Consider the following 13,091-nt stretch of genomic DNA (forward strand, 5'->3'; position numbering starts at 1 on the left):
TTAATACTGCTTTATGATATTAAAAAAGGTCTGTCTGTCTGCCTGTACAAAGATTTTTAGCCCTGTGCAAAAATGTTGTATTTTGTCAGAGGATTTTTATGCTTCTGTTGAGGTAATCATGTAATTTGGGATGTTTAATTATATTGGTTATTTTTCCTAATGTAGAACCACCTTTGCATCCTTAGAATAAATCCTATTTGATTATAAAATATTCATTAGTGATATTGCCTTATAGTTTCCTTTATATTATCTTTCCCTGGTATAAGGTATTAATTAATTCTATATTTTTCTTGAAAAAATGATTCTGTAGGGGCAGCTAGGTGGTACAGTGGATAGGGCACCAGCCCTGAAGTCAGGAGGACCAGAGTTCAAATATGACCTCAGACACTTAGTAATTACCTAGCTGTGTGACCTTAGGCAAGTCACTTAACCCCATTGTCTTGCAAAAAAAAAAACAACCAAAATTTTAAGAAAAGATTCTTAATCAGTTGTTTTGAGAGTAATTGTGAAGTATAGGCACAAACTGTTCTTAAAAGTTTGATGGAACACTTCTGTGAGTCTTATCAGGTCTAAGGGTTTTCCCTTTTTTTTGGTAGTTGTTTACAGCTATATCTAATTGATTTTTTGCAGTTGAGCTATTTAAGGTCTCTATATGGTCATCTGATATTTGGAATATTTTATATTTTTGAAGGCATTCCTCTATTTCTTTTGTGATCTGTTTTTATTAGTATATAACTGTACATAATTATTCTGATTACTCTTCTTATTCTGTTTTTGCTCTTATTTCACTTTGCCCGTTTGCTGTTTTATCGGTTATATTTTTTGGTAGTAACATTGTATAACAGTTCCATAACACAGTTTGTTTAGTTTCCATGGTATATTTAATTTTAATTTCCCCAGTTGATGGATTCCTGCTTGGACACTTTTGGGACATTATTTTTTTCCATCTTTGACCATCCTGACAGTATGTACCTCATAGTAGTATTGCTAGGTACCCTTTATTAGGTAATGCAATGGATAAAACACTGCCTTCAGTGACTTGAAACACTCTGTAACCATGCGACTTTGTACAAGTTATTTGGCTTCTGTTTGCCTCAGCTTTCTCGACTATAAATTGAATGTGATTGTGATTAAGCCTCCTTTATAGCATTGTTGTGAGGATCAGATGAGATACTGATATAAAGTGTTGAGCAACAGTGCCTAGTCTATCATGGGTACTACATCAATACTTATTACTTCCCATGTAGTTATTTTTTAAAATATGACTCCAAATTGTTTTCCAGAATGTTTGGACCAGTTCACAGCTCCATCAAAAATTTTAAAAGTTGTGTATTCTGTTATTTTCCATAATTACCTTAGTCTTATTTATATGAAGTGAAAACCTAGAGGAGCTGTTTTATTTTGAGTTTCTCATGGAGTTAACTTTGTAAAGATTACATAATAAATCGTTGATAGAATTGTTGTCTGCTATTTTGAGTCCATGGTCCAGACTGTTATTAATGTGAATAAAGGGATTATTTTTCTGATGCTAGATAGATAAATAGATATAGTTGGTAAATCTCATGGTGAAATTAGCTATGATAAATCATCAAGAATTTGTGAGTTAAGATTTCTTATTTCTGAATTTAAAATTTTCATATCAGTTGGGACATGATATGGTCAATATTGAGAAAAGATACTCATTTTAGTAGTGATTTAAAGCAACTGCAAGTGGAATATGATTGGATCTATGATCATATTGTTTGTTTTTCCTCTCTTTGATTTGTGTCTCCATTTTGAATTACCTTTCACAGTTTGACTTACATCTGTATATCCCACATTGTGTTGAATGTTTTAATATTATGCTAGAAAAAAAGCAAGACACAGGTACTTTTGAATCTTAGCCCTATCAACAATTAGCTATATGACCTTGAACAAGTCTCTTCATCTCTCTGTTCAAAAGTTTCTCTGTCTATAAATATTATTGTACTACTTGGATTAGATGTCTGTTTAAGATTCTATGATAAATCAATAAAAGGAAATGTGGTTTTATATGATTAATTCTTTTTCTATTAAAAAGTATTAGTAAAAATTTTAAAGTGTATTGAAGATATTCTAATCTGATGTCTTTTTGCATTTTTGTTTTTACAGTTTTGAATCTATTGTGTTTGGAAAAATTCTAAATATATACATTATTAATTCTGATGGAATATGATCTTGATCATCCAAAATGAACTTAAATGATTTTGGAGGAAGACGACGCTGTGAGGACAATGATCACATATTACATATTTATACTGGATCAATTTCAGAAGGCACCATCTATTGTCCAATTCCAGCTGAAAAAAACTCAACTGCTGTGGAAGTGATCAGTTCCCTCATTAACAGACTCCAACTTGACAAAACAAAATGTTATGTTCTCGCTGAAGTAAAAGAATGTGGTGAAGAATGGATTTTGAATCCCTCAGATTGTCCTGTTCAGCGAATGTTGATGTGGCCACGAATGGCCTTAGAAAACAAGTTGAGTGAGGAGGATTACCGATTCCTTTTGAGAGAGAAAAATCTTGATGGCTCCATCCATTATGGTAATCTTCAGTCCTGGCTGCATGTTACTGAAGAAAGAAGGAGGATGGTGGAACGAGGTTTCCTTCCTCAACCACAGCAGAAGGATTATGATGATTTATGTAATTTACCCATTTTGAATGAGAAAACACTTCTGGAAAACCTTCGAAATCGGTTTAAAAAAGGAAAAATTTATACCTATGTTGGTAACATTTTAATCGCAATTAATCCGTTTAAATTTCTTCCTATTTATAATCCTAAATATGTCAAAATGTATGATAACCATGAGATGGGAAAACTTGAACCCCACATTTATGCTGTGGCAGATGTAGCTTACCATGCTATGCTTCAGCGCAAAAAGAACCAGTGCATTGTTATTTCAGGGGAAAGTGGTTCTGGGAAGACTCAAAGCACAAACTTTCTAATTCACCATCTTACTACTCTCAGCCAAAAAGGATTTGCTAGTGGAATAGAGCACATAATTCTTGGAGCTGGACCAGTACTAGAGGTAAGTTGTAGAACTATTGCACTATTTTTGAATTTGTCACTTAACAAGTGAGATTTGTATTTTTATCTTTATTGATTATTAAGACAGTTGTTAGTGGAGAAATAGTACAGGCAGCATTGGAGCATAATACTGTAGTCTGATACAAGTGCTAGTGTTGGGGGGCACAGTTTCAGAGGTCATAGCTAGGCAATACATATGCATGAGAAAAAAACTGAAATTCTTCCAGTAGGAGGAGAGAAGAAAAATAAATTCTATAGATTAAAGGATACATATGCATTATGTAAAGAGAATGGTATATTATCAAAATCTGAAGCTGGATATATGGTTTATGCCTCTGTATTTAGTCCTAGTGTCTCTCCTATGAATTAAAGCTGCTTAAAAAAGTAAGCCCAACAGAATTTTACAACAAAATAGCATTACTATTTAAAAAAAAATTTTTTTTAGGTTTTTGCAAGGCAAATGGGATTAAGTGGCTTGCCAAGGTCACACAGCTAGGCAATTAAGTGTCTGAGGCTGGATTTGAATTTAGGTCTTCCTGACTTCAGTGTTGGTGCTCTGTTCACTGTGCCACCTAGCTGCCCTGTATTACTTTCTTCTTATCATTTAAAAATATGCTTTCAAAAATAACCTTATTGGTATTCAAAGAAAAGAAAGCAAACTCTTTTGGTCTGGAGTAAAAATAAAGAGGGTAATAATTTGACTTGAAAGCATGCTTATGATAAACTACTCAATCACAGATTGCCAGAGATGGAAAAAAGTCTTAGACATGGCTTAGTTTGATCCTTCTCAAAGCTTTTTCATTGACAAAATCTATTTTAAACAAAACTTTAACTTAGAAAACAATTTGAGTGAGGAGAACTTTGCAATAATTTTTTAAAAAGATTTCTTAAAATGTCTTTTGCTTATGGAAGCAAATAATATAAGACTGATATATAAAAATCTACCTTTGGATCACTTTTATTCTAAATTTCAAAGTATAATTAACATTGTTTTGAGGATAAGAATGCCCATAATATTCAGTATGATAACTATATCTTGTTAGGATGTTTCACATGATTTTCATTTTCTCCTTTACTTGTATAGGGAGATAAACTTTGAGCTTGTAGTGTATCATGTATTGTTTGTGAATGATAACCAGTCAGTAAGTGCTTTCTAAGGGTTCCTTATGTTGTGGTCTCTGTGCTGGGACTGGAAGTCCTCTTCAGAAAGCTGTCATTCTAGGTCAGTCAGCCAGCTTTTACATGGTTTTATTGTCTGTGCCGATTCTGGGCTAAGCACTGGGGACACCAGTGGAGGGGTCTCATAGTTGAAGGGAGGAGACAAGGAGCTGGTGAAATCAGACAAGGCATCAATGAGAAATAATAGAATAGAAGGAAGAGGATTGGGAAAAGTTGGCACTTAGGGGATGCCAGGGACACCAATAGGCAGAGAGAGAATCCCAGGCCCAGAGAAAATTCCCAGAGGCAGAAGGGCCCCCAAAAGTGCATCGATGGTCTGTGTGTGTCTGCATCCCACCCATACATACGCATACTCATCCATGTGTATGAGGATGTACCTAGTGAACATAAAGAATATAGCTCCAAATAAGTACAAGGCCATTTATGGAGTGGACAGCAGCCCAGGAGAGGATGAAGAAAGATTTCCTGGAGAGAGTCGTGCTTCAGCCAGACTTTGAAGGAAGAAAGGCATTATATGAGGCAAAAATGAGGAAGAATTTCATTCCAGGAATGAAGGTCAACCATCACAAAGGGGGCTATAGGATGGAGGGTGGTGGGTAAGAATTAGAAGAGCTGTCTGCCTAGATCACAAAAAGATGCAGAGGGAGTCAGATTCAGTGAGGCTAGAAAGGTAGGTTGGAGTGATGTTACGGAGGGCTCTCAAAGCTCTGCTGCTAGAAACAGTGGGGAGCTGGTAGAGTTAATCAGACCAGGTGAGAGAAGGGCAGATCTGTATTAAGGACAGTCATTTTTGTGGTTATATAGAAGACATTGAACTGCTGAGAGACTTAAGGCAGAGACTAATCAGAAGTCTGTTGCAGTAATCTTGACAAGTGATGGGAAAAGCCTAATTGAGCTCAATGGAGTTAATGAGATCATTGGAGAGAGAAGAGAAAAAGTCCCAGAGCTTTAGGCAATAACCTTAGTTAGAATAATTGATACTCCAGTGAAGGAGAATGAGAAGGAGCAATCAGAAAGATAGGAGAACTAAGGGAAGCATAGAATTATTTGCATCTGCATTGTATATAACTTATTTTATATATAACTTAAATAGTATATTTTCTATGCTATTAGTCAACATTTTCCAAATCTTTTCCCCTAAGAACCTGGTTCCTTTAACCAAAACTTTTATCCAGTGTTGTCATTGCATTGAATTTTTTTACATGTTATAATTTAGAATCTAAGTGTTCAAGTTCAGGTTTCTGCCCTAAAATAATTATCTACTTTTGCTGTGTCTTCTCTAATACTTTCCATCCTTGGATAGAGTGAGGTTATGATTTGGGACTTATTAAAGTTGAACTTTAATAACTAGTCCAAACCCTCCCTGAGCAGTAACTCCTTCCATTTGAGCATCTTCAGGATTGGGGAAAGTTTTTTTACCATGGGATGTAACCCATCCTACTTTTTGGCTGAATGTAATTATTAGGAAGCTTTTCCTTACAAAAAGTTGAAACCTACTTTCCTGTAATTTGCCCTCTTTGGTTCCACTTCTGCTCTTTGAAGTTAAACAAGTTTAATTCCCCTCTCCAGTGTGACAAGGTCTTCAAAAATTTAAAAAGTTGTCATCCTTTGTTTATTCCTTTTCTTGATCCTTAATGCCATTTTAATCTTATGAGGGGTGGTTTTGAGTTCCCTTGCCATCATCATAATTATAGTTAGCACTTAGCCAGCACTTGATGTATAATAATTCCTATGATCCTTTGAACAACTTTATGGTTGGTATTCTTATTCTCCTTTTACTTTTAAGGAAACAGAGACCAAGAGCTATTTAAGTGACTTCTTCCTGACTAAATCTCATGCTTAATCCACTGGACCCACTTAGCTTCATCTTGCATTACCTTCCTCTGTATTCATTTTTTCTGTCTTCATGTGGTTTATGTCCATTCATTTAACACATTGACTTGCATTGATACTGTCTGTGAGGGTACAAGGTTATTAAGTGATTGCAAAGATATATGAAGACTGATCTTTACCCTCAAGAAACTTTCTGTCCTTTAGGGGAAAGTAAGGCATATAAATTAATAAACTGTAATAAAAGGAAATATCTAGCAGATGACTTGAGTAATACAAGCTACAGAAAGGACAAATTTAGTGGGAATCTCATTGCTTTGCCAACCTGTTTTGTGGTGGTGTCAAAACAGCATCAATTTCAGAGGCAGGCATGTGAAAATAGGGACAACTTTTCTAATTTCATTAATTATTAGTTGACCTTTTTATCTCTAATTTACAGTTTGGTATTTCTGGATGTATCTTGGTCCTGGTTCTCAAGACTGGCTTATTCATGAGTTTGTTTTACAGTTTGTTTTAAAGTTCTGTTGCACTACTGCCCATAACTTCCCTGAATGTTCCTGCCTTGCTTCCTTTCCCTACCTTTACTTTTGGAACTCTGCATTGTTTTTTTCATACCAGAACTTGATTTGCCCTCAACTATGAGGCTTTGGTATTTGACTTTTTTGGTTACCTAGGGCCTGCATTGTTTCTTTTTGTCTAATAGATTATTAACTCTTTTTTCACCTTTTGGCTTTTTTTCAACACAATGGGGTTAAATAATTCGCCCAAGGTCACACAGCTAGGTAATTATTAAGTATCTGAGACGGAATTTGAATTCAGGTCTTCCTGACTCCAGGGTTGGTGCTCTCTCCACTGTGCCATCTAGCTGTCCTGTTCCCAGATGATTAACTTTGGACAAGGAGGTAGCACAAGAACCCTTTAGCCCTCCCTCAAAGTATTATGTATATGTTCTTAAAGAAATCTTTCATGGGAGATAACTTGTTGTAATAGGCCCAAAATAAACCTATCAAGTTCTTGTATTCTCTACATCTTAATCAATTGTGTACTGATAGATACAATCTATTGTGAAATGTTGCTTTGAAAACTTAACTCTTCTCATCTCAAGAATGTCTTTGATGCCATTATAGATTATTCCATTATTTTCTTCATTATCCTATATTCCATTAAATAATATTCCCTATTATTTAAATGGACAAGTTAATAAATCCATTATTATTATTATTATTATTATTAACATTTTTGGTTACTTTTTGGTAATAAATAAAGTGATATATAAAAATAAGATGTTTTCCTTCAGATTGGAACCCTCAACACTTTAAAGATCGTTTCTCCTCCTACGCTGATTTCCTCTGTTTATATTTGGTCTTATCTTGTATTATTTTTCCATTTTTATTTTCATCAGTGGTATTTCAACTACTTTTCAAAACACACCATGGTCTTATGAGTCCAAATATGGTGATTCTTCTGTCCTCGATTGGGAGATGCTCATGTCTCTCCCCCTTTAAAAAGCTCTTCCTTACTCTTTTCTTCTCCTAGGTAGCTCTCATCCTCTCTTTCTCCTCCTTTTTGTAGCTGAACACCTAGAGGAAGCCATACATCCAGGTGCCTCCCACTACTCAGTCACTTCTAAACTCTGACATGTTCTGACCTCATCATTCAACTAAAGCTGCTTTTTTCAACCTTGTCAGGGCCATCTCAGTCACCAAATCCCCTGGCTTTTTTCTTAATCCTCATTCTTTCTCCATCCTCCCTATCTTTTGATACTATTGATTATTCTCTCCTCCTGATATAATCTCATTTCTCTAGGTTTTTCATGACAATGCTCCCTCCTGATTTCCTTCCTCTCTGTCCATTTTTGTTTCCTTTGCTGAGCTTCATTTTCCTCATGTCTCCTAGTTATGAATGATATGCCAAGACTTTTTCCTGTTCCCTCTTTTTTCCCTTTATACTAACTCACTTGATATCATCAGCTTCAGTGGGTTTGTCATTTCTCTACAGATGGTTCTTAGAGCTATATATTTAGTCCTATGTTATCTCCTAATCTGAAGTCCCATATCACCTATTGCCTCTTGGACATCTCAAACTAGATATCTTAATTTAGCATATCCAAAAGAGAGCTCATTCTTTTTTTTCTTTCCAAGCCATCCCGTCTTCATTTCCCTATTACTATTGAGGGTACCAACTCCCCACCCTTACCCCATTCACTCAGGCTTACAATTTTTTTTAGTTTAGTTTTTTGAGTTTTTTTGTTTTTTGCAAGGCAGTGAGCTTAAGTGACTTGCCTCAGATCACACAGCTAGGTAATTGTCTGAAATCATATTTGAATTCAGATCCGCCTGACTCTAGGGCCGGTGTGCCACTTAACTGCCCCAAGTTGACTTAATAAAATCTAGGTCTGACCAAAGTCCTCTCGAACTCTCCTATCCCTTTCCACTAATAAGCCACAGACACTCTCTCTTGCTTCCAGGTTCCTCCTTAGCTTTTTTTAGTTTTTGTTTTTTGTTTGTTTTTTGTTTTTTTTTGCAAGGCAATGAGGTTAAGTGGCTTGCCCAAGGCCACACAGCTAGGTCATTATTAAGTGAACTCAGGTACTCTTGACTCCAGGGCCGGTGCACTATCCACTGTGCCACCTAGCCGCCCCCTGGTTAGCTTTTTTTTTTTTGAAAGGCAAATGGGGTTAAGTGACTTGCCCAAGGCAAAATTATTAAGTATCTGAGACCAGATTTGAACCCAGGTACTCCTGACTCCAGGGCTGGTGCTTTATCCACTGCCCCACCTAGCCGCCTCCCTAGTTAGCTTTTAAAGCTTCTTCATAACCTGTACTTTCACCATTGTTTCAGTGTTTTTGTATATTATTCCTCACAATCCAATCTATAGTCTGAACTATATCCCGATTCTTGAATAGGATAGCATATCGACTCTCCCCGCTGCTGGCTTCCTTCCATGCCAGAGTGCTCCTGCTCCTCACCCCATCTCTTAGCTTTATCTGGTTTCCTTCAAGGCTCAGCTCAGATTCTACCTTCTGCATTAAACTTTTCCAGAGCCTCCACAGATGCTAGTGCCTTCCCCTTCTTGAGAATACCTTCTGTTCCTGGTTATTTGTCTTTCTTACCTTCTAAAGGGGGAGATAGAAAATAGAGTGTAGTGCTGGTTGGGGGAGGGCACCAAAGAAAGGTACTCATAGTATCTAGACAATGGGCAAGGAATAAAATGAGACATGATTGAAACCAGCCTAGATATATTGGAATACAGGCAAAGTTGTCAATCAAGATTGGGAAGAATAAGGAAAACCTGTCTTAATTTAGTGAGCTTTATTAAATTCTTTCATGGTTGTGTGTTAGGTATTCTTATTTTCATAGTGATCTTTTTTGGAAATACTTCTGGAAACAGTACAATATGAGATGACCAAGTATCTTATCAACTATTTCTTGGTGCCTTTGTATACACAATAAAATCCACCTCACCAACTCCTTTATTTTGTGAGCCATCCTTTCATGAAGCTGCAGCTTCTGTTTTCTGTTTTGTAATAGTGAGAATGTAAAGATTAGTATGATTCAGATCTCTCAGTATTATGTTTGTCCCTTTGCTTGCCAAAGATCTTAACACTTAGAATTCTGACTGCTAAGTTAACATTTATTGATGGTCTAAAAGTCATATAATTCTTATTTCCCCTCTCTAAATTCTTACTTTACAGCCTCATTGCAGTGTGCAAATGATCAAGGGTCCTTAAAGGCTATGCAAGAAGAGTATGACTGGCTGGGTTCCACTAGGCTAGAAACACTTGGAAAGTGGTCCCCATAAGCCTAGTTAAGTTCACAGACGATTGTCAGCATGAAGCTGACCACTCGAGTTTGAATTCTGTGACTGGCAGCCAGCCATGGATTCAAACGCAATATGGCCCCTTCCCTTTGGTTTATGCTTCTGTTGTGAGGGTTGTGGACTGGTAGCGAAGGAACAGAGTCCTCCAAGTCACACAATTAGCAATGAATTATTGTTCTCTTGTCATCACAGTTTAGGTCTGACCTGGAACCCCAAGTGATCACCAAACATTGATTAAGCACCTACTGTATGCTTCATGTGCCAAGCCTGTGCTCAAAGCGAGGGAGGGCAGTGCAGCCTCAGTTTCTCCTCTGGAGCTGTCTGGGTGGCAGGTGTAGATGAAGACACCTGGAGCTATGGCCCTTAGGTGGGAATAGTTCAGGCTCTTGGGGAGCAAGCATCTTAGCAGTTGGAGTTCAGGAAAGGACTCAAGGAGAAAGTTGCACTTCCCTGAGCTCTCAGTGGAAACTTGGAAACTAAGGTTCTGGGAGGAAGAGATGAGGAGTAAGGAGTGAGAAAAGATGGTCTCTTGAAGGCCTATGGCATGGCAGTGCGGCAGAGTTGAGCTCCTTGCCTAGCACCCGGAAGAAGGCAGTGCCAGACCAGCCACAGACACTAACCAAGAGACCCTTCACAAGTCTCTTCACTTCTGTAGAAGGAAAGTGGTAATAACATCTGATTTTCAGGATTATTGTGAGGATCAAATGAGATACTTATTGTAAAGGCCTTAGCCTGGCCCATAGTAAGCACTAGATGTGCAAGAAGACTTGGACAAAAATAAAGTGAAAAATAATATGCTTCAGTCTTTATTGAGCAACATCGATTCTTTCTCTGTAGGTAGGTGGCATTTTTCGTCATGAGTCCTTTGGGATTATCTTCAGTCATTGTCTTTTTGACAATATCTAAGTCCTAAACAATTGAACAGCATATAATAATGCTGTTACTGGGAATACCATTCTCCTCAATCTGCCCACTTCATCATTGTATCCAGTTCATGTTTGTCTTTTGTATAATCCTTCATTTCAGTCATACCACAACTTGTTCAGCCTTTCCCCAATTGATAGACATCTCATTTTCCAATTCTAAGTCCCCACAAAAAGACCTGCCATGAATACTTTTGTGTAAATAGGTTCTTTTCCCTTTTTTCAAAATAGTTTTGGGATACAGACCTAGTAGTGCTATAGCTGGATCAAAGGGTATCCACAGTATTTTATAGCCCTTTGGACTCCAGAATGTTTGGATCAGTTCACACTCTACCAGTCATTAACGTCCCAATTTTCTTACATTTTCTTTAACATTGGTCATTTTCATGTTTTGTCATATTAACCAATCTGATAGGTATGAGGTGGTACCTCAGCAACTTTGAGAGCCTTTCTGACCTATCTCAAACACTGAAGTGAAGTCACACAACTAGTGGTTTCCAGCAGAGAGATTTGAACCAAACCTTTCTTTCTAGGGTATTTTGGAAAGGAAAGACACCAGTAGATTGGGGAGGATCAGGAAAAGCATTACATAGAAAGTGTTCTATGAGTTGAATTGTGGAAAAAACCCAGGCATTTTTTGAGGTGAAAATTGAGTACATTCCAAACTTGGGGTTCTGCCAGAGGAAAGACCTGGAGAGAAGAACTTGAATGTTATATGTAAGGAACAGCAAATAGGCTGTACTGGCTGGACCATAGAGTACTTGAAGAAAAATGTCTGGTGAAGCTAAGAGCAGAGTTTGATACTAGAAGTAATGAGGAACCACTCAATTTTATTGAATAATATTTTCAGATTTGTAGGCTGCTGTATGGAAGATGAATTTGAGTGAGGACAGATTTGAGGTAGCACAACCAAACAGACTTTTGCAGTGGTCCAGACAAGAAGTGAAAAGATTTTCCGAGATAGGAAGTCAGGTCTATAAATGGAGAAGAGGGGGCATTTTCAAGGGTTGTTTTGGAGATTAAAACAACTGATGTATATGTGAGGTGAGTGAGAAGTTAAAATATGAATCAGAGTTGTAGCCCTAAGTGTCTGTAAGGATGGAGTTGTCTTCATTAAGCAAGATTGGAAAATGTGGTGTGAGGAACTGGTAGAGATAGCAAGGAGTTCTATTTTGGTTGTGCTTTTTTCAAATGCCTATTGAACATTCAGTTTGAAGTACTTAATAGGTTTATGATTTGGACTGTAAATATACATTGTGTTACAGGGACAATATTCAAAACTTATCATCATTATAAACTTGAGGATCATAAAAAAAGATACTTTTCATGTACAAAGAAACATAAAAAGTTCATGGAACTGCAAAACTTACAAGTGTATAATAAATTGAATAGAGTAATTCCAAAATTATGTTACCCTCTGAACTTTCTCAAAGGCTTTCCAGCTTTCCAAGAGCTCTGGGTAGAGTTTTTTGTTTTTTTAATGTAAATGATTATTTTTTCCAATAACATATAAAAATAGTTTTCAGCATTCATTTTTCAAGATTTTGAGTTATAAATTTTTCTTCCTCCCTCCCATTCCCCTTCCTAAGAGAGCAAGCAACCTAATGTAGGTTATACATGTTCAATCATGTTAAACATTTGTCCTGACCGATCAGTCTCTTGCCACTGGACCCAGATGGCTCCAGAGGAGTGGGTAATGCTGGTGATTGTGCACAGCCCTCCCTCAATTTAATCCAGTTCACTTGCAAATTATATTACTTTCCTGTTATCATAGTCCTCTTTATACCTAAGGACAAATAACTAGTTCCACATTAGTCATGCCATTAGAGAAGAAATAGAACAAAAGGAAAAAGTTATGAAAAAGTGAAAAATATGCTTATGTCTATATTCAGATTCCATCAGTTCTTTCTCTGGATATGAATAGCATTTTCTATTATGTTGCTCTCTTATTGTGTATCCCTGGTTCTACTCACTTCACTGAGTATCAGTTCATGTAAGTCTTTTTGGTATTTCTGAAATCTGCCTGCTCACCATTTCTTATAGCACAGGACTGTCTGCCAAGAGGAGCTTAGTTCATCAGAGTTCATCATCACCCAATGTTGCTCTTAATGTGTACAATGGAGGTTTTTTTGAAGTCTGCCCACTCATGATATCTTACAGAACAGTAGTTCTCCACCACAATTTGTTCAGCCATTCCCCAAATTGATGGGCATTCCCATGTTTTCCAGTTCCAAAAGAACTGCTTGCTATAAATATTTTTGTCCAAGGTAGTTTTTATTCCATTTATATTAT

General features: G+C 36.8%; 1 protein-coding gene across 10 annotated transcripts in view; it reads left to right on the plus strand.

The window, feature by feature from the left end:
• MYO9A (myosin IXA) overlaps positions 1-13,091 on the plus strand; it is a 217,363-nt gene that overhangs the window by 31,927 nt on the left and 172,345 nt on the right. For 9 of the 10 annotated variants that reach the window (XM_074233066.1, XM_074233060.1, XM_074233061.1 and 6 more), the window contains exon 2: positions 2,131-3,049. In XM_074233066.1, the coding sequence (XP_074089167.1) occupies positions 2,210-3,049 (840 nt within the window). In that variant the 5' untranslated portion in view covers positions 2,131-2,209. Of the gene's footprint in view, positions 1-2,130; positions 3,050-13,091 lie in introns of those variants that run through there. The other variant, XM_074233068.1, reaches the window with a different exon arrangement.

The sequence above is a fragment of the Macrotis lagotis genome, chromosome 4, assembly GCF_037893015.1.
Source record: "Macrotis lagotis isolate mMagLag1 chromosome 4, bilby.v1.9.chrom.fasta, whole genome shotgun sequence".
NCBI lineage: Eukaryota > Metazoa > Chordata > Mammalia > Peramelemorphia > Peramelidae > Macrotis > Macrotis lagotis.